This window comes from Cetorhinus maximus, chromosome 12, assembly GCF_964194155.1.
Source record: "Cetorhinus maximus chromosome 12, sCetMax3.hap1.1, whole genome shotgun sequence".
Classification (NCBI taxonomy): Eukaryota; Metazoa; Chordata; class Chondrichthyes; order Lamniformes; family Cetorhinidae; genus Cetorhinus; species Cetorhinus maximus.
Genome location: NC_135890.1, coordinates 30,785,769 through 30,805,968, shown reverse-complemented (window position 1 = coordinate 30,805,968; position 20,200 = coordinate 30,785,769). Strand labels below are relative to the sequence as shown.

At 42.2% G+C, this 20,200-nt stretch overlaps 1 protein-coding gene across 3 annotated transcripts in view; it reads left to right on the top strand.

Moving 5' to 3' along the window:
- Window positions 1-20,200, top strand: part of LOC144687342 (polyamine deacetylase HDAC10-like) — a 54,707-nt gene that overhangs the window by 8,993 nt on the left and 25,514 nt on the right. For all 3 annotated transcript variants that reach the window (XM_078553330.1, XM_078553331.1, XM_078553332.1), the window contains exons 4-11: window positions 4,101-4,197; window positions 10,365-10,462; window positions 10,555-10,659; window positions 10,738-10,806; window positions 11,136-11,262; window positions 13,489-13,554; window positions 13,660-13,719; window positions 14,213-14,302. In XM_078553330.1, coding sequence (XP_078409456.1) covers window positions 4,101-4,197; window positions 10,365-10,462; window positions 10,555-10,659; window positions 10,738-10,806; window positions 11,136-11,262; window positions 13,489-13,554; window positions 13,660-13,719; window positions 14,213-14,302 — 712 coding nt within the window. The remainder of the gene's footprint in view (window positions 1-4,100; window positions 4,198-10,364; window positions 10,463-10,554; window positions 10,660-10,737; window positions 10,807-11,135; window positions 11,263-13,488; window positions 13,555-13,659; window positions 13,720-14,212; window positions 14,303-20,200) is intronic.

Genomic DNA, 20,200 nt, shown 5'->3' with positions numbered 1-20,200 from the left:
AGATGTGGCTATGGGTACCCGCATGTGCCCCAGTTATGCCTGTCTCTTTATGGGGTATGTGGAACATTCCTTGTTCCAGTCCTACTCCAGCCCCCTCCCACAACTTTTTCTCCGGTACATCGATGATTGCTCCACCCCTCCATCATTTTCACATGGTCCATCACTGACACTTCCCTTCCCTTCCCTGACCTCTCTGTCTCAATTTCTGGTGATAGACTGTCCACCAATATTCATTACAAGCCTACCGACTCCCACAGCTACCTCGACTACAGCTCTTCACACCCCATTTCCTGTAAGGAGTCCATCCCATTCTCTCGGTTTCTTCGCCTCCGTCGCATCTGTTCTGGTGATGCCACTTTCAAAAACAGTTCCTCTGACATGTCTTCCTTCTTCCTTAACCGAGGTTTTCCACCCACGGTGGTTGACAGGGCCCTCAACCGTGTCCGGCCCATCTCCCACGCATCCACCCTCACACCTTCCTCTCCCTCCCAGACCATGATAGGGTCCACTTTGTCCTCACTTATCACCCCACCAGCCTCTGCATTCAAAGGATCATTCTCCGCCATTTCTGCCAACTCCAGCATGATGCCACCACGAAACACATCTTCCCTTCACCCCCCTGGCGGCATTCCGTAGGAAACGTTCCCTCCATGACACCCTGGTCCACTCCTCCATCACTCTCTACACCTCAACCCCCTCCCACGGCACCTTCCCATGCAACCGCAGAAGGTGCAACACCTGCCCCTTTACTTCCCCTCTCCTCACCGTCCAAGGGTCCAAACACTCCTTTCAAGTGAAGCAGCATTTCACTTGCACTTCCCTCAATTTAGTTTACTGCATTCGCTGCTCCCAATGCGGTTTCCTCTACATTGGAGAGACCAAACGCAGACTGGGTGACCGCTTTGCGGAACACCTTCGGTCCGTCCGCAAGCATGACCCAGACCTCCCTGTCGCTTGCCATTTCAACACTCCACCCTGCTCTCATGCCCACATGTCCATCCTTGGCCTGCTGCATTGTTCCAGTGAAGCTCAACCCAAACTGGAGGAACAGCACCTCATCTTCCGACTAGGCACTCTGCAGCCTTCCGGACTGAATATTGAGTTCAACAATTTTAGATCATGAACTCTCTCTTCCATCCCCACCCCCTTTCCGATCCCCCTTTTTTCCAATAATTTATATAGGTTTTTCTTTTCCCACCTATATCCATTATTTTTAAATGTATTTCCATCCATTGTTTTATCTTTGCCTTTTAGCCTATTTCGATCCCCTCCCCCCAACCTCACCCCCACTAGGGCTATCTGTACCTTTATTATCACATTCCTTAGATAATATCACCAGCTTCAACACCTCTTTGATGAAAACAAAAAACTGCGGATGCTGGAAATCCGAAACAAAAACAGAAACAGAAATACCTGGAAAAACTCAGCAGGTCTGGCAGCATCAGCGGAGAAGAGTACAGTTGACGTTTCGAGTCCTCATGACCCTTCAACAGAACTAAGTAAAATTAGGAAAGGGGTGAAATATAAGCTGGTTTAACGGTGGTGGGGGAGGTTTGTTGGGACAAGCAGCCAGTGATAGGAGGAGATAACCAAAAGCTGTCACAGACAAAAGAACAAAGAGATGTTGAAGGTGGTGATATTATCTAAAGGAATGTGCACTTTACAGCCTTCCTGACTGAATATTGAGTTCAACAATTTTAGATCTTGAACTCTCTCCTCCATCCCCAACCCATTCCTGTTTCTTCCCCCTCCTTTTTGTTTTTTCCAATAACTTATATAGATTTTTTCTTTTCCCACCTATTTCCACTGATTTTAAATGTATTTCCACCATTATTTATTTCCACCTTTTAGTATTCCCCCACCCCCACTAGTGCTGTCTGTACCTTATCTGTCCTGTCTTATACTCTTAATTAGCACATTCCTTTAGATAATATCACCACCTTCAACACCTCTTTGTTCTTTTGTCTGTGACAGCTTTTGGTTATCTCCTCCTATCACTGGCTGCTTGTCCCAACAAACCCCCCCCCCGCCCCCCTTAAACCAGCTCATAATTCACCCCTTTCCTAATGTTACTTAGTTCTGTTGAAGGGTCATGAGGACTCGAAACGTCAACTGTGCTCTTCTCCGCCGATGCTGCCAGACCTGTTGAGTTTTTCCAGGTATTTCTGTTTCTGTTTTTGTTCAACACCTCTTTGTCCTTTTGTCTATGACATCTTTTGATTATCTCCACCTATCACTGGCCCTCTATCCAGCTCTGCTTGTCCCACCCCCCCTTAAACCAGCTTATATTTCACCTCTTTTCTATTTTGCCTTAGTTCTGTTGAAGAGTCATACGGGCTCGAAACGTTAACTGTGTTCCTCTCCGCAGATGCTATAAGTCCAGTCTGAAACCAGCCAACCTACAAGACCTGTATATTATTCATTTTTATTGGACCTTAAATCTGCTTAACCTATCCTCCTATGTTGTAACTTATTTTGTGTGCCTATCTGTGTGTGGGGGAACTTTTGAGCACATTAGCATGTGAAGGATGGAGCGCTTTTATTATTTTGTTTAGCCTGGGTGTTCAGTACAATAAATACTAATAAACAAATCATTTCCTTGCAAGTTTTTAAAAAGAAAACTGTCTGTCTGTGTCTTATACAGTCACAGCTCATAAACAGTTAAACAGTCACTGAATGGACAAGTGTACCCTTTTTATTTAAAAAAAAACCTGTTGTGGTCTAATGAGGAGTGGGGTAAAAAAGAGGGGAGCCATTCTACCCCTCCTCATTTGGTCATAACATGCCTGAAGAACTCCATTTTTCTTTTGTGTTGTCATGCAAAGGGTTGGAATGCCCAATCACCACCAGAAAGATTAATGCAAGAAGAGCATGAGGCTGACAGTGATGGAAGCAGCTAGATAACATTTAGACTGGCTTAACCAGAACTCCAACATTGACGTCACCCACTCTTGCTATTATCGGAAAGTTTGGAAGACTGTGGACGCCTACATCACTCGGCAAAACTAAGATGATGACGGCAATAAAAGAAATCCTGTAATTTCACACCATTATTTTATGATATCCTAATGTGCTGACTGCAAATACTGCAGTAATATTTCAACATCTAAAACCTTTAAGGTTACTGTGAATTAATGCCCCAATTTGTATAATCATTTGCAAACTGGTGTGTTTTGTATTCTTGCTGTATTCTGCTTTGCATTTAAGAGTATTGGTATAGTGTCTTTTGAGGAGATCTATGCTTTTTTTTTCAAATTTTCTTTCCTCAATATGCTCATCATCTTCAATTTTACCCTAAATAGGTTCAGGTTTTGGATTTCATACCTTTTTCTGCTTTGCTCAGTCCCTCTTGGTGCATTCTTTAAATATTTCAGTGCCGTCATTCCCTGGCTTTGCTGTAACATTCAGTCTGAGTTCTTTAACTTTTCAATTATATTAATTTTTTTTTAGTAGTTGATTCAGTGCATGAAAAAACGATTCCAGGCACACACACAGCTGGCAAACAGCAAGTGGCAAAATAATTCCTGTCAAATGTGGTCTTTCTCGTGAGTAGGCCAACATGTGGAAAGAGGGAAGCCTGAGCACTCTTAAGTGGGTTATCATTTTAATACTGAAGTACATAACCTGTTCCATAATGGAAAATGTGTATGTATTCTGAAATTAAAGTCAAGTTTTTTTTTTAACCAAACATTAAACTAAGTTTTGGGTGATGAGTTAGTGCTTCAGTAAATGTCTTGTTTAAATGAATTTTCTTTCATGACATTATGTAATTTGGATCTTCTAACTATTTCCAATGAATTTGAGTTCAACGAATACTAACTTGCATTTATAGTATGTGACCAGTTTTTTGAAGCACTGGGGTGTGCCCAACCAAATGTGGATGGCCTGGAACCACAGTTTTACCTGTATCACTTCATAAGTTGTTCCTAGGACCTGTCTGCCTTGTCAACCCAGTTAAGATCAGAAACTTTGACCCATATCCTCCCGTTCTGATGTGGCTATTGCTAAACCTATATACTTTGCCAGTGGATGTCTAACAATTTCTAATTAGTTAAACTGTTGTTTGAATGAGATCATATTAAAGTATTTTCTTTCTTTAGTTTGGATTATATAGAAGCTGTGAAATCTACTGCTTCTATGACTGTTGAAGAGCTGAAGACTTTTTCATACAATTATGGTGATGTTTATTTTCACCCTGTGAGTAAAATTCCACTTGCAACAAAATATATTTTTCTTAACTGGTATCCGGTTAAAATCATGTTTCTATTTCTTTCACTGTGTCAGCTTTATTGCATTTTCATTTGTGTTGGACTTGGGTTCAAGACTCTATTCTATGAATAGTCACATAATTTAGGCTAGGTATTTCCAACCTATGGCCTACAGTTTTGATCTGAGCCACAATCTTTGGTGATCAACCCAGATTTCCTGGTCCTTTGGGCAATTTTGGTTGCTGTATTTTCAGATTTTTAAATACATGACCAATGGGTTGATGAAGATTGCTTTCTGATGGATGTAAAAAGGATTGATTGAACAAGACCATATTCTCATTGGTAGAAGCGTGAGAGTCTATAAAGGTAAAAAGTTTGTAAACTCCTGATCTAGGTTGATATGTCAGTAGAGCATTGAGGAAGTTCTGCTTTATCAGGGATGCTGTTTTGCAGATGAAATGCTATTTGTCTCGGGGCTAAATTTAAAAAAACAGAACCTCAAAGGTAACAATCTCAGAATTCTACCTGAGCCACAAACAAATTGGCGTAGGGTAAATAAGATTAGAGAGGTAAATGCGTGGCTCAAAGATTGGTGTGGGAGAAATAGGTTTTGATTCATGGAGCACTGACACCAATACTAAGGAAGGTCAAAGCTGTACTGTTGGGCTGGTCTTCACCTGAATCATGCCGAGAACAGTGTTCTGGCGAGCCATGTAACTAGGGCAGTAGAGATGACAAACTAAATAGTGAGGGAATAAGATCAAGTTTAGCAAGATGTGATAAATAGAGAAGACAGGCAAGAGAGCAAGGTGGCAGAAAGGGACAGTGTACACAAACCTAAGAGTGCATCAGCAGATAAGGTCAGAGGTTACAAAAATAGTAAAAAGACAGAACTAAAGGCTCTGTATCTGCGTGCACATAGTATTCATAACAGATGAATTGACAGCGCAGATAGAAATAAATATGTATGATCTGATAGCCATTACAGAGACATGGCTACAAGATGACAAAGACTGGGACCTGAATATTCAAGGGTGCATGACATTTAGGAAGAACAGGAAGCTAGGAAAAGGTGGAGTTGTAGCTCTGTTAATGAAGGATGACATTGGTACAGTAGAGAGAGATTACCTTAGTTCTGGAGATCAATATGTAGAATCAGTTTGGATAGAGATGAGAAATAGTAAAGGTAAGAAGTCACTTGTGGGAATGGTTTATAGGCCCCCTAACAGTAACTACAATGTAGGATGGGTTATACAGGAAGAAACAATGGGAGTTTGTGAGAGAGGTGTGGTGATAATCATGGGTGATTCAATCTACATATAGATTGGACAAATCAGATTGGCAAAGGTAGCCTGGATGATGAGTTCAAAGAGTGTTTTTGGACAGTTTCTTAGGGCAATACATTCTAGAGCCAATCAGAGAGTAGGCTACACTAAGTCTGGTAATGTGCAATAAAACAGGATTAATTAATGACCTCATAGTGAAGGCGCTCCTAAATATAATCATAATTAGATTGAATTTCGCATTCAGTCTAAGGGAGAGATAAGTGGATCTAAGACTAGTGTTTTAAACTTAAATAAGGACAATTATGAGGGCCTGAAGACAGCTGGCTAAAGTGAACTGGGAAATTAGTTTAAGGGATGGGTCAGTAGAGATGCAATGGCAGACATTTAAAGAGATATTTCAGGATACTCAGAAAAGATACATTCCAATAAGAAAGAAATACTCTAAGGGAAGGGTGCACCATCCATGGCTAACTAAAGAAGTTAAATATAGTATCAATTGAAAGAAAAAGCGTATAATTCTGCAAAGATGAGTAGCAAGTCGGAAGATTAGACAGTATAAAGAACAGCAAAAATGACTTAAAGATGAGTAAGGAGGGAGAGTACGAGAGCAAACTGGCTAGAAATATAAAACAGTAAGATTTCTACAGGTATTTAAAAAGGAAAAGAGTAAGTAAAGCGAGTATTGGTCCCCCAGACAGTCTGGGGAATTGATCGTGGAAAATAAGGAAATGGCAGATGAATTAACAATATTTTGCATCTGTCTTCATTGTAGAGGATGCAAATAACATCCCAACAATTATTGTGAATCAGGAGGTAAAAGGTAGAGAGGAGCTTAAAACAATTACAATTACCAGGGAAAGGATACTGCGAAAATTATTAGAACTAAAAGCTGACAAGTCCTTGGGTCCTGATGAACTTCATCCGAGGGTCTTAAGAGTGGCTGCTGCGATAGTCAATGTATTCGTTTTACTTTTCCAAAATTCCCTAGATTCTGCAAAGGCCCAATCAGATTGGAAAATGGCAAATGTGACTCCTCTATTCAAGAAAGCAAGAAGCTACACGCCAGTTAGCTTAACATCTGTCATGGAGAAATGCTGGAATCTACTATTAAGGCGATTATAGCTGAGCACTTAGAAAATCTCAATGAAATCAGTCAACGTCAACATGGTTTTGTGAAAGGGAAATCATGTTTGACTAATTTATTGGAGTCCTTTGAGGAAGGATAAAGGGGAACCTGTGGATGTGCTGTATGTAGATTTCCAGAAGGTATTTGACAAGGTGCCACATCAAAGTTTACAAAATAAGAGCTCATGGCATAGGAGGAACATATTAGTATGGATAGAGGATTGGTTAGCTCATAGCAAACAGAGTAAGCATAGATGGGTCATTTTCAGGTTGGCAGGATGTGATGACTGGAGTGCCACAGGGGTCAGTGCTGGGGCCTCAACTATTTACAATCTAAATCAATGACTTGGATAAAGGGACCGAATGTATGCTTGCTAAATTTGCTGATGATACAAAGGTAGGTAGGAAAGTAGGTTGTGAAGAGGGTGTGAGGAATCTGCAGTTTATTCATGGATTGAGAGTTGGTTGACAGACCGGAAACAAAGCGTGGGAATAAATGGGTCTTTTTCCAGGTGGCAGGTGGTGACTAGTGGTGTACCGCAGGGATCAGTGTTTGGGACCCAGCTATTCATGATATATATAAATGACTTAGATGAGGGAACCAAATGCAATATGTTCAAGTTTGCTGACAACACAAACTGGGTGGAGTTGTGAGGAGGTTGCAAGGAGGCTTCAGGGCGGTTTAGACAAGTGTGTGTGGGCACACATGGCAGATACAGTATAACGTGGATAAATGTGAAGTTATATGCTTCGGTGTGAAAAACAGAAAGGCAAAGTATTATTTAAATGGTGATATATTGGGAAATGTGGATGTACAAAGGGATGTGGATGTACAAAGGGATGTTGGTGTCCTTGTACACCAGTCAATGAAAGTAAATAGGCAGGTGCAGCAAACAATTAGGAAGGCAAATGGTATGTTGGCCTTCATTGCAAGAGGATTTGAGTTCAGAAGTAGGGATGTCTTACTGCAGTTATGCAGGGCCTTGGTGAGACTACACCTGGAGTATTGCATGCAGTTTTAGTCTCCCTACCTAAGAAAGGATATACTTGCCATAGAGGGAATGCAGCGAAGGTTCACAAAGCTGATACCGGGGATGGCAGGACTGTCGTATGAGGAGAGATTGGTTCGACTGGGCCTGTATTCACTAGAGTTTAGAAGAATGAAAGGGGATCTAATTGAAATATATAAAATTCTAACAGGACTAGACAGACTGGATGCAGGGAGGATGTTTCCCTTGGTTGGGGAGTCTAGAACCAGGGGCCATAGTCTCAGGATATGGGGCAGGCCATTTAGGACTGAGATGAGGAAAAATTTCTTCACTCAGAGGGTGGTCAACCTGTGGAATCCTCAACCACAGAAGGCTGTGGAGGCCAGGTCACTGAGTATATTCAGAAAGAAATTGATAAATATTTGGATATTAGGGGCATCAAGGGGCATGGAGAGAAAGCAGGAATATGGCATTGAGATAGAGGATCAGCCATGATCATATTGAATGACGGAGCAGGCTCGAAGGGCCAAGCGGCCTACTCCTGCTCCTAGTTTGTATGTTTCTATGAAAGGTTAAGTGAGTGGGCAAAAATTTGGCAGATGGAGTATATTGTGGGAAAATGTGAATGTCCACTTTGGCAGGAAGAATAGCAGGCAGCATATTACTTGAATAGGAAGGGATTACAGAACTCCGAGGAATGAGGTACCTGAGATGGGGGGAGATGGGGGGTGGGTTAGTTATCTTTTGAGGAAAGATTGGACTGGCTGGGCCTTGATCCACTGGAGTTCAGAAGAATTAGAGGTGATCTTATTGAAACATGTAAGATCCTGAGGGGAATTGACAGGGTGGGTGCTGAAAGGATGCTTCCCTTGTAGGAAAGTCTAAAATTGGGGAGACAGTTTAAAAATAAGGGGTCTTCCATTTAAGACGGAGAGGAAGAGAATTTTTTTCTGAGAGTCGTGTGTCTTTGGAATTCTCCCCCAGGGAGTGTTGGAGGTAGGATCATTGAATGTTTTTAAGGTAGAGGTAGATAGATTCTTGACTAACAAGGAAGCCAAAGGTAGGCAGGCATGTGGTATTGAGGCCACAACCAGATCAGCCATAATCTTATTGAATGACTGAGCAGGCTAACGGGGTGAATAGCTTATTATTGGTCCTAGTTTGTATGTTAAACCCAATCTACCTGTTCAGAGTAGGAAGATTTCCTGGTCCTTGTTAACATTCTGAACACAACAGACTCTGAAAAGCAAAGTACGTCCTCAACTCATTCGTTGCTTGCGGGATCCTAATGCAGCAGATTGGCTGCACTGTTTACCCATATAACCACCGTTTATTGGATATGAAGTGCTTTGGGATATTCTGTGGACATGATAATGGGCTATGTAAATAAAAATGATTTTTTACTCGATACGCTCGCTCTAAGTTCAGCGAGAAGTCTTGAAAGTAGGAATATTCTGTTTGGGATAACATGTACAACACCAGCCTTGATAACTTCACATTAAGCATTTTATATATTTTATTTATTTTACAAGTGCTGTATGATGCAAAGTTTCAAGTAAACATTGAATTATCAATGCAAAAAGTTTGTATTAACAATAATTTTAAAAAACGCAATAGGAAGGCTGAGCTCTGGTTTGCATTTACCAAGCTAATCCTATTCAGGACGGAAGTACCACTGTTGGGTTGGCATTTCTCGGCTAAGGGACATCCTTGGGTTAACGAAAATATAGGTAATCTAAGACCCCTCTAGTAACTGTTATCCTGTGACCCCCCCTTGTCAGATTGTTAATGAATGAGAACAGGGTCAGCGACACCCTTTCTTCCCAATGTAGTCAAATAACTTGCTGATGATCATTGGGTCCATGTGAAAAGAATAACTACTGGTATAAGGTAGTGCAGGAATGATTGAGTCTGTACCATAGCATGAGTCATTGCATTAATAAAAACAGTGAAGAACATGTTGGAATTTTATGTGAACCATGGGCAAAATTTTACCCTTGGCATGCGGGCTCGCCGGGGGTGGTTGGGAAGCCGACCACCGCCCACGATCAGCAGCGCACTGCTGAGGCGAAATGAAGCTGTCCTGTTCACAGAAGCAAGCAGCAGCAAGTGATATCCAAAACTACTCACTATTCGCTTTGTGAAGCCCACTGACCCCTCTTTTCCTGCCCGTGGATGAGGTTTTGCAAATTGTGGCTTGCCCGTGCACTGGCCTGAAAATCACATGGACTACGTAAACTTGGAGTCAACTGGTCTCTCAAGGGCCTTAACTGGCCACTTCATTAATGGTGGGCGGGCCGCTGTCTTCATTGCACGCCTGCCTAGCAAAATATCGTGAGAGTGTGCATTGACGTCGGGACGCTCGTCTGACTTCAACACGCTTTATTTCACGCAGAGGCGTGTTGGGCGCGCACCCGCACACCAAGGGTAAAATTCTGCTGTTTTGCAGATTTCCAATCAAGCTGTTATGACTGGTTTTTTACCAGAGGAATGCAAAACTAATTTCACTAATATAATTAACCAGCATTTAATAATGTGTCTAAAAAGTAAATATAGACAAGAAAATAAAGCATTCTTTGATTGCTAGAATATGTTTGAGAATTTATCAACTAGATAAACTGTTAAAGACTGTGGTGGAATTGAATATCAACGTAGTTCTTTGTGCATTAATTGCTGGCTGAGTTTTTCATCATTTCAGTTATATACTGTGTGTTGGCTTTATCGCTAGTTTGATCGAAGTTTCATTTTTGTTTTAGAATTCTTATCAATGTGCCAAAGTGGCTCTGGGAGCAACTTTACAACTGGTTGATGCAGTGATGTTGGGTAAAGTAAGAAATGGGATGGCATTGGTCAGGTACAAGATAATTTCATATTTGTACATTGAGCAAAATCAATCAACCGTATATGTTTATACGTTAAGTTTATTTTTTTGCTGATTTTTCTCAGACCTCCAGGTCACCACAGCCAGAAGAGTGAAGCCTGCGGATTTTGTATCTTCAATAACGTAGCTATAGCAGCGAATTATGCAAAAAAAACATATGGAACGAAGAGGTGAATTTTTTTTTTAATTAGAAAACTAGTTTTGTTTTGAATACAGCAATTATAGTTTGTATTGTTCTTCTCTTCCAGGATTCTGATAGTTGATTGGGATGTGCATCATGGCCAAGGAACTCAATACACATTTGAGGAGGATCCCAGGTTGGTAGCGTTTCATTTGTGTTTTTACAAAAATAAATATTAATGTTTGTGATCATCACAGGATAGAAATCTATCTTGAACCAGTGGTTTTATTATGGTTCCTATCATAGAGAAGTGACCTAATTTTCCATATAAACTTGGTTCTCCTAACAGCTGTGTTGGCAAAAAGTTCTAAGCTGATTCAGTCTCTGGTCTCTGAGTTAGTTGACTTCACCTAGGATGGAAATAGGCATGCTGCATTTATCTTGGGGTCCCAGGAGGATGGTAATTTTTAATGTTTTTTTAATATACAAGAGGCGTTGTATTTTAATGCCTTTGGTTTCTTTTAGTGTTCTATACTTGTCATGGCATCGTTACGAAGACCAGCAGTTTTGGCCCTATTTAAAGGACTCTGACTACAATGCTGTTGGAAAAGGCAAAGGGATAGGATTCAACGTAAATATTCCATGGAACAAGGTGTTTTTAAAAATAAAAGTTTAATTTTTGATGTTAAATAACCATCCTGGTGCTTGATATTTCATAGAATCAGCAGTGCATAAAGGGGTCATCCTGCCTGTTACGTTTGTGCTGGTGCAACTGGAGTTTTCTTTCTTATCCTCTTTCCCTGTATCTTTCTAAATTAACTCCAGTCTTGCCTACATAATTGTAGCCAGAGCATCTTCAACAATGGCTTCTTTTCCCACAAATGTTATTGCAGAAATTTTACAAAGATCTAAGCTTGGAACCCTGCTATTTCTAATCTTTAACAATGGCTTCTTTTCCCACTGCACTGTCACCGCAGGGATTTCTCAAGGACCTAAAATTGGAACAATGATATTTCTCATCTATGTGCTATCTCTTGTAGACATCATCTAAAGGCAAAGCATAAGGTTCCATATGTATACTGATGATGCTCAGCTTTACCTCTCCACCACCTGTCTCAACCCTTCTTCTGTCTCTGTTGTCAGCCTGCTTCTTTGACATCCAATCCTGGATGAGCTGCACTAACCTCTAATTATACATTGGAAGTCCAATAATATTGTATTCAACCTCTAGTAGAAAGTCTACCATTGATATCATAAGCTGTCTGACCACTGTCCTAGGTTGAAGCTGACTGTTCTCAACTTTGGCACCCTATTTGACTTGAAGCTGACCATGCCTGTCACCTTGAGATTCGACTAATCCAGTGCTGTTCTGGATGATCTCCCATCCGCCACTCTTCAGAAAATTCGTTTCATCTAAAAATCCTGCAACCGCCATCAAAGTATAATCACCCACCACCTTGGTGCTTTCTGACCCACATTGAACCCAGTCCCCAAGTGCCTGCAGTTCAAATCCCTTCATGGCCTATCTCCTCCCTGTCTGTAATGTTCTCCAGCTCTACCATATTCTGAAAACTGCATTCCTCAAACTCTGGCCTCTTCTGCATCCCCTCCACCACCACTCCCTTCACCCCACCATTGACAACCAAGTCTAGATCTCTAGACCCTAAGACCCAAAATCTCTCTCTGAACCTCTCCTCCTCTAATGGTCATTCATCCTAATATGTCATTTGGTTTGGTGTCATTTTATGGCTGATTGCACTTCTGTGAAGTGACTTGGAGTTTTTTCCTCTGCAAGTTGTTAATAAATTTCTTTTAAAATTGTTATCTCTGCTTCAGCAGCCACTTATCATAAAACTCTCCATGTTCTAATAGCTCTCCCCTTTCACTCTTCTGGTAATAATCTGAGTCAGTGTTCCCATGTTTCCACAGATTTGTTGGTCTATAACAAGCATTCTCACCTATAATGGGATGCACAGAATTTTATGCAGCATTGCCACTGAAGCCAGCCAATATCTTATACAAATTCAACATCACTTCTTTGATCCAATGGTTAGGATAGATAAGTAAACCATGGCCATGAGCTCAATCCCACCAGAGCATGATAACTAGTAGGCTTTTAGCAAAAAAGACTGTTATAAAAACACAACTGGTTCACTACTATCCTTCAAGGAAGGGAATCTGCCAGGGCCATAACATGTGACTGGTCAAATGCTACATAGCTGCTACTTAGCCCCCTCAAGGCAGTTTGTGGGTGGGCAGTAAATTCCCTGCCAGTATCATCCACATTGCAAGAATAAAGTAATGTATGTGCAGCCCTAGACGTATCTGTTTCCTCTGCTTTATTAAGAACCTTGCCAGTTAGTATATACTTTTCACAGTTCTCTTCTGAAAACATACTAGTTGGCGTTTCTCTGCATTGAACTATATCTGCCCGTTCCATTAACTTGCCTATGATCTCTTCCTATCTTCTGTATTCTTCCTCCTAACTTGATACCATCTGCACAATTTGACCTACTGCCCTTGACAGTAAAACCAAGATAGTGCCTATACCAGCAGGGCTTGGAGTAGGTAATATAGTCAAGAGTTGGTTCTTCAATGTAAGTGGACATCTCATTGTGAGAAATTCTGTTCCTCTGGACTTCATCATGGTAAATAAGTGTTGTCATTCAGATATTAATGTCTGATCATTTGCAATTTAATTCTGTCTTCCAAAGTTATTTAAAATTTTAAAACTTAATTTCATCTAGTAATTATTTCTGATTTCCTTTCTTTCCCTTTTTCCCAACTGTGATGGTGCCCTGCTCCAAGTACTTTGGATCTTTATCTGCATTTCTCAATTTAATTAAAAATAACTTTTTTAAAAAATTATTTCTAACAGATTGGAATGGAAAATGCTGACTATCTAGCAGCTTTCTTCTACATTTTACTTCCTTTGGCTTATGAGGTAATTTGTATTACACTTGACTATCTTAATACTTATATGTTCATTTTGTTGGATTTCTTTGTTTTTACATACTGTTAATAATTACTTTACTCATTGTTATTACAGTTTAATCCAGAATTGATTCTGGTTTCAGCTGGATTTGATGCTGCAATTGGAGATCCTGAAGTATGTTTATTTTTAATTGAGATTATATATCCTCCATCACAAGTAGGCAATTTGATCAAGATGAGGCTTTAGGCATGTTGGCCATAATGATCAATTTTGATTTCCTTTTGACATTACTCATTACTTGTATATAAATCTAAATAATAAGCCATTGCTCTGTTGTTCTTCCTTACTAGCACTTGGCACTATCTATATGAAATACTCAACAATTGGCCCACATGAAGTCAACTGTTTTCTTTTGTTTCAAAACAAAATCACAATACTGTATAACTGAACCATGTTTAAATCAGATGCAATTCAATAGGAGTTTTAGTTTAAAATTATTACGTAACTATATGTAAACAATTTATGAAAAGTGAAACAACATTCAAAGGTAACACTGCCACAGCAAAACTAGAAGTTTATTCCAGAGAGTTTCTTTGAAAATGTCCAAGTGCTCTGGCCATAGGAGTATTATTAACCTGATTTGATGATTTACTCTGCTATCCCCTAGGGTGAAATGCATGCTACACCTGAGTGTTTTGCTCATCTGACTCAACTACTGATGCCACTAGCTAACGGGAAGCTCTGTGTTGTTTTAGAGGTATGTATGTAACTATATTTTCTCCCAGATTATGCACACTATTTTTACACACATCATCAAATTGCTTATAATGGAGCACTTTGTATGAGAATTGACTTGTATCTGTTTGTTTAGGTGATTTTGGACCTATTATTTTGCATACATTAAAATCAAATGTTTGCCCTATATCTAGATGACACAAAAACATTGTGAAGGTGCAATTTATTCATCATGTTTTACAATTGTTTGGAACACAATGGAGAGATTTTGTTGGACAATTTTCTGTCTTGATGATGAGTGATGCCAACTTTTTATGACCAGTATTAAACTGCCTAAAGTATGTGGTTTCCCTCTGACATTACAAATAGACTTCAGAAAAACATAAATGCGTATTAAGTTTCATACCACTTTTTTTGTTTCTCTCTCAATCCTGTGGAATTATAGTTCATTGAAGTTTAGTCATTTATCACAATCTCTGTGACCTTGATATTGATAGTTGCCTGCCTTTTGGGCTGTGGATTTGAAGCCCTGGACCTAACTTAAGCACTTAATATATTTCATTATAGTTTTGAGGGAGTAATATGACCTTCTGTTTTTCAGATAACATATTAGCCAAGGTCCAATTTGCCTGTTTAGGTGGATGTTAAAGAAAACCATAGGCTTTTAAGTTTCAAAACTAGGAGAACATTCGTCTGTTGTCAGCAGTTGGAAATATAAATTGCCTGAATTATTTCAGTAACAGCAGACACTGGCTGCTGGTTGCTGCTGATTGTTGGACTTTGGCCAAGAAAACAGCTGGGCAGCAAATAATTTTGGGTGGAAATATAAATAGGGGAAACGTGGTACTGGAAGGCCAATATGGTGGTAATCTAGTGTCCCTGTTTTGTAAAAGTGCCTTTAAGTTAATGAGGAGAGGAGTGGAGACTGCACAGTTGCAAGGTGGGATATGGTTTTGAGCTTGTGGAATCCCACAAGCCATTTCCTGTCTTTACTGTTCTGTTCCTTGGAGGCTGATATTGGAACTTGTTTGGTAACTTATTTGGGGGCGTAGTGGTATTGTCGCTAGATTAACAATCCAGAGACCCAGGGTAATGCACTAGGGACCCAGGTTCGAACCCCACCACAGCAGAATTCAAAAAAATCTGGAATTAAAAGTCTAATGATGACCATGAAACTATTGTCAATTGTTGTAAAAACCCCATCTGGTTCACTAATGTCCTTTAGGGAAGGAAATCTGTTGTCCTTACCTGGTCTGGCCTACATGTGACTCCAGACCCACAGCAATGTGGTTGACTCTTAAATGCCCTCTGAAATGGCCTAGCAAGCCGCTCAGTTGTATCAAATTGCTACAAAGTCACAAGAAAGGAATGAAACCAGACGGATCACCCGGCATAGACCTAGGAACCGGAACAGCAACACCAATCTTAGCCCTGTTGACCCTACTAACATCTGGGGGCTAGTGCCAAAATTGAGAGAGTTACCTCACAGACTAGTCAAGCAACAGCCTGACATAGTCATCCTCACAAAATCATATCTTACAGATAATATCTAAGTCACCACCATCACCATCCCTGGGTATGTCCTGTCCCACTGGCAGGACAGACCCAGTAGAGACGGCAGTACAGTGTTATACAGTTGGGAGGGAGTTGCCCTGGAATTCCTCAACATCGACTCCGGACCCCATGAAGTCTCATGGCATCAAGTCAAACACGGGCAAGGAAACCTTCTGCTGATTACCACGTACCACCCTCCCTCAGTTGATGAATCAGTGCTCTTCCATGTTAAACACCACTTGAAGGAATCACTGAGGGCGGCAAGGGCACAGAATGTACTCTGGGTGAGGGACTTCAATGTCCACTGACCACCACACAGTCGTTGTGGAGACGAAGTCCTTCCTTCACATTGAGGATACCCTCCGTCATGTTGTGTGACACTACCACCATGCTAAATGGGATAGATTTGGAACAGATCTAGCAACTCATGATGGTTGTGGGCCATCAGCAGCAGCAGAATTGTACTCAAACACAATTTGTAACCTCATGGCCTGGCATATACCCCACTCTACCATTAGCATCAAGCCAGGGGATCAACCCTGGTTCAATGAGGAGTGCAGGAGGGCATACCAGGAGCTGCGCCAGGCTTACCGAAAAATAAGGTGTCAACCTGGTGATGCTACAACACAGGACTACGTACATGCTAAACAGCATAAGGAGCAAGTGATAGACAGAGCTAAGCGATCCCACTACCAACGGATCAGATCTAAGCTCTGCAGTCCTGCCACATCCAGTCGTGAACGGCGGTGGACAACGAAACAACTCACTGGAGGAGGAGGCTCCACAAATGTCCCCATCCTCAATGATGGAGGAGCCCAGCACATCAGTGCAAAATATAAGGTTGAAGCATTTGCTACAATCTTCAGCCAGAAGTGCCAAGTGGATTATCCATCTTGGCCTCCTCCAGAAGCCCCCAGCATCACAGATGCCAGTCTTCAGCCAATTAGATTCACTCTACTTGACATTAAGAAATGGCTGATGGCACTGGATATTTGGGCCCTGACAATATTCCGGCAATAGTACTGAAGACTTGTGCTCCAGAACTCGCCGTGCCCCTAGCCAAGCTGTTCCAGTACAGCTACAACACTGGCATCTACTCGGCTATGTGTAAAATTGGCATGTCCTGTACACAAAAAGCAGGACAAATCCATCCCGGCCAATTACCTCCCCATCAGTCTACTCTCTATCCTCAGTAAAGTAACGGAAAGGGTCATCAACAGTGCTATCAAGCGGCACTTGCTTATCAATAACCTGCTCACTGATGCCCAGTTTGGGTTCCGCCAGGGCCACTCAGCTCCTAACCTCATGACAGCCTTGGTTCAAACATGAGCAAACGAGCTCAACTCCCGAGGTGAGGTGAGAGTAAGTGCCCTTGACATCAAGGCCGTATTTGACCGTGTATGGCATCAAGGAGCCCTAGCAAAACTGGAGTCAATGGGAATCACGTGCAAAACTCTCCATTGGTTGGAGTCATACCTAGCACAAAGGAAGATGGTTGTGGTTGTTGGAGATCAGTCATCTCAGCTCCAGGACATCACTGCAGGAGTCCCTCAGGGTAGTGTCCTCGGCCCAACCATCTTCAGCTGCTTTATCAATGACCTTCCTTCCATCATAAGGTTGGAAGTGGGGATTTTCGCTGATGATTGTACAATGTTCAGCACCATTCGCGACTCCTCAGATACTGAAGCAGTCCATGTCCAAATGCAGCAAGACCTGGGCAATATCCAGGCTTGGGCTGACAAGTGGCAAGTAACATTCGTGCCACACAAGTGTCACACAATGACCACCTCCAACAAGAGAGAATCCAACCATCGCCCCTGGGAGGGAGTTCCAGGATTTTGGCCCAGCGACAGTAAAGGAACAGCAATTTATTTCCAAGTCAGGATGGTGAGTGACTTGGACGGAACTTCCAGCTGGTGATTTTCCCATCTATCTGCTGCCCTTGTCCTTCCAGATGGTAGTGGTCGTGGATTTGGAAGCTGCTGTCTAAGGAGCCTTGGTGAATTCCTGCAGTACATTTTGTAGATGGTACATACTGCTGCTACTGTGTGTCGGTGGTGGAGGGAGCGAATGTTTGTGGATGTAGTGCCAATCAATCGGGCTGCTTTGTCCTGGATGGTGTCAAACTGCTTGAGTGTTGTGGGAGCTGCACTCATCTAGGCAAGTGGGGAGCATTCCATCACACTCCTGACTTTTGCCTTGTAGATGGTGAACAGGCTTTGGGGAGTCAGAAGGTGAGTTACTCGTTGCAGGATTCCTAGCCTCTGACCTGCTCTTATAGCCACAGTATTTATATGGTTAATCCAGTTCAGTTTCTGGTCAATGTAACCTCCAAGATGTTGATAGTGGGAGATTTAGTGATGGTATTGCCATTTAATGTCAAGGGGTGATGGTTGGATTCTCTCTTGTTGGAAATAGTCATTTTCTGGCATTTGTGTGGCGCAAATGTTATTTGCCACTTGTCTGCCCAAGCCTGGATATTGTTCAGGGCATGGACTGCTTCAGTATCTGAGGAATCGCAAATGGTGCTGAACATTGTACAATCATCAGCGATCATCCCCACTTCTGATTTTATGATGGAAGGAAGGTCGCTGATGAAGCAGCTGAAGATAGTTGGGCCGAAGACACTACCCTGAGGACCTCCTGCAGTGATGTCCTGGAGCTGAGATCCAACAACCGCAACCATCTTCCTTTGTGCTAGGTATGACTCCAACCAGTGGAGAGTATTCCCCCTGATTCCCATTCACTCCAGTTTTGCTAGGGCTCCTTGATATCACACTCGATCAAATGCGGCCTTGATGTGAAGGCAATCACTCTCATCTCACCTCGGGAGTTGAGCTCTTTTGTCCATGTTTGAACCAACAGTAATGGGATCAGAAGCTAAGTGGCCCTGGCAGAACCCAAACTGAGTGTCAGTGAGCAGGTTATTGCTAAGCAAGTGCTGCTTGATAGCACTGTTGATGGCCTCTTCTATTTCTTTATTGATGATGCAGAGTAGACTGATGGGGCGGTAATTGGCCGGGTTGGATTTGTCCTGCTATTTGTGTACAGGACATACCTGGGCAATTTTCCACATAGCCGGGTAGATGCCAATGTTGTAACTGTGATGGAACAGCTTGGCTAGGGGCGCGGCAAGTTCTGGAGCACAAGTCTTCAGTATTATTGCCAGAATATTGTCAGGGCCCATAGCCGTTGCACTATCCAGTACCTTGAGCCATTCCTTGATATCACGTGGAGTGAATCGAATTGGCTGAAGACTGGCATCTGTGATGCTGGGGACCTCCGGAAGAAGCCAAGATGGATCATCCACTCGGCACTTCTGGCTGAAGGTTGTAGCAAATCCTTCTACCTTATCTTTTGCACTGATGTGCTGGGCTCCTCCATCATTGAGGATGGGGATATTTGTGGAGCTTCCTCTTCCAGTGAGTTGTTTCATTGTCCACCACCATTCACGCCTGGATGTGGCTGGACTGCAGAGTTTAGATCTGATCCATTGTTTGTGGGATCGCTTAGCTCTCTCTATCACTTGCTGATTATGCTGTTTGACACACAAGTATCCTTGTGTTGTAGCATCACCAGGTTGACACCTCATTTTTCGGTATGCCTGGTGCTGCTCGTGGCATGCCCTCCTGCATTCTTCATTGAACCAGGGTTGATCCCCTGGCTTAATGGTAATGGTAGAGTGGGATCTATATGGGGTATATGCTGGGCCATGATGTTACAGATTGTGTTCGAGTACAATTCTGCTGCTGCTGCTGATGGCCCACAGCGCCTCATGGATGCCCAATCTTGAGTTACTAGATCTATTTGAAATCTATCCCATTTAACACGATGGTAGTGCCACACAACACGATGGAGGGTATCCTCAATGTGAAGGCAGGACTTCGTCTCCACAACGGCTGTGTGGTGGTCATTCCTACCGATACTGTCATGGACAGATGCATCTGCGTCAGGCAGGTTGGTGAGAATGAGGTCAAGTATGTTTTTCCCTCTTGTTGCTTCCATCACCACCTGTCACAGATCCAGTCTAGCAGCTATGTCCTTTAGGACTCGGCTAGCCCCATCAGTGCTACTGAGCCACTCTTGGTGATGGACAGTGAAGTCCCCCAACCAGAGTACATTTTGCACCCTTGCCACCCTCAGTGCTTCCTCCAAGTGGTGCTCAACGTGGAGGAACACTATTTCATTAGCTGAGGGAAGGCTTTACATGGTAATCAGCAGAAGGTTTTCCTGCCCATATTTGACCTGATGCTATAGATTTCAAGGAGTTCAGAGTCTATGTTGAGGACTCCAAGGACCACTCCCTCCTGACTGTGTACCACTGTGCCGCCACCTCTGCTGGGTCTGACCTGCCAGTGGGACAGGG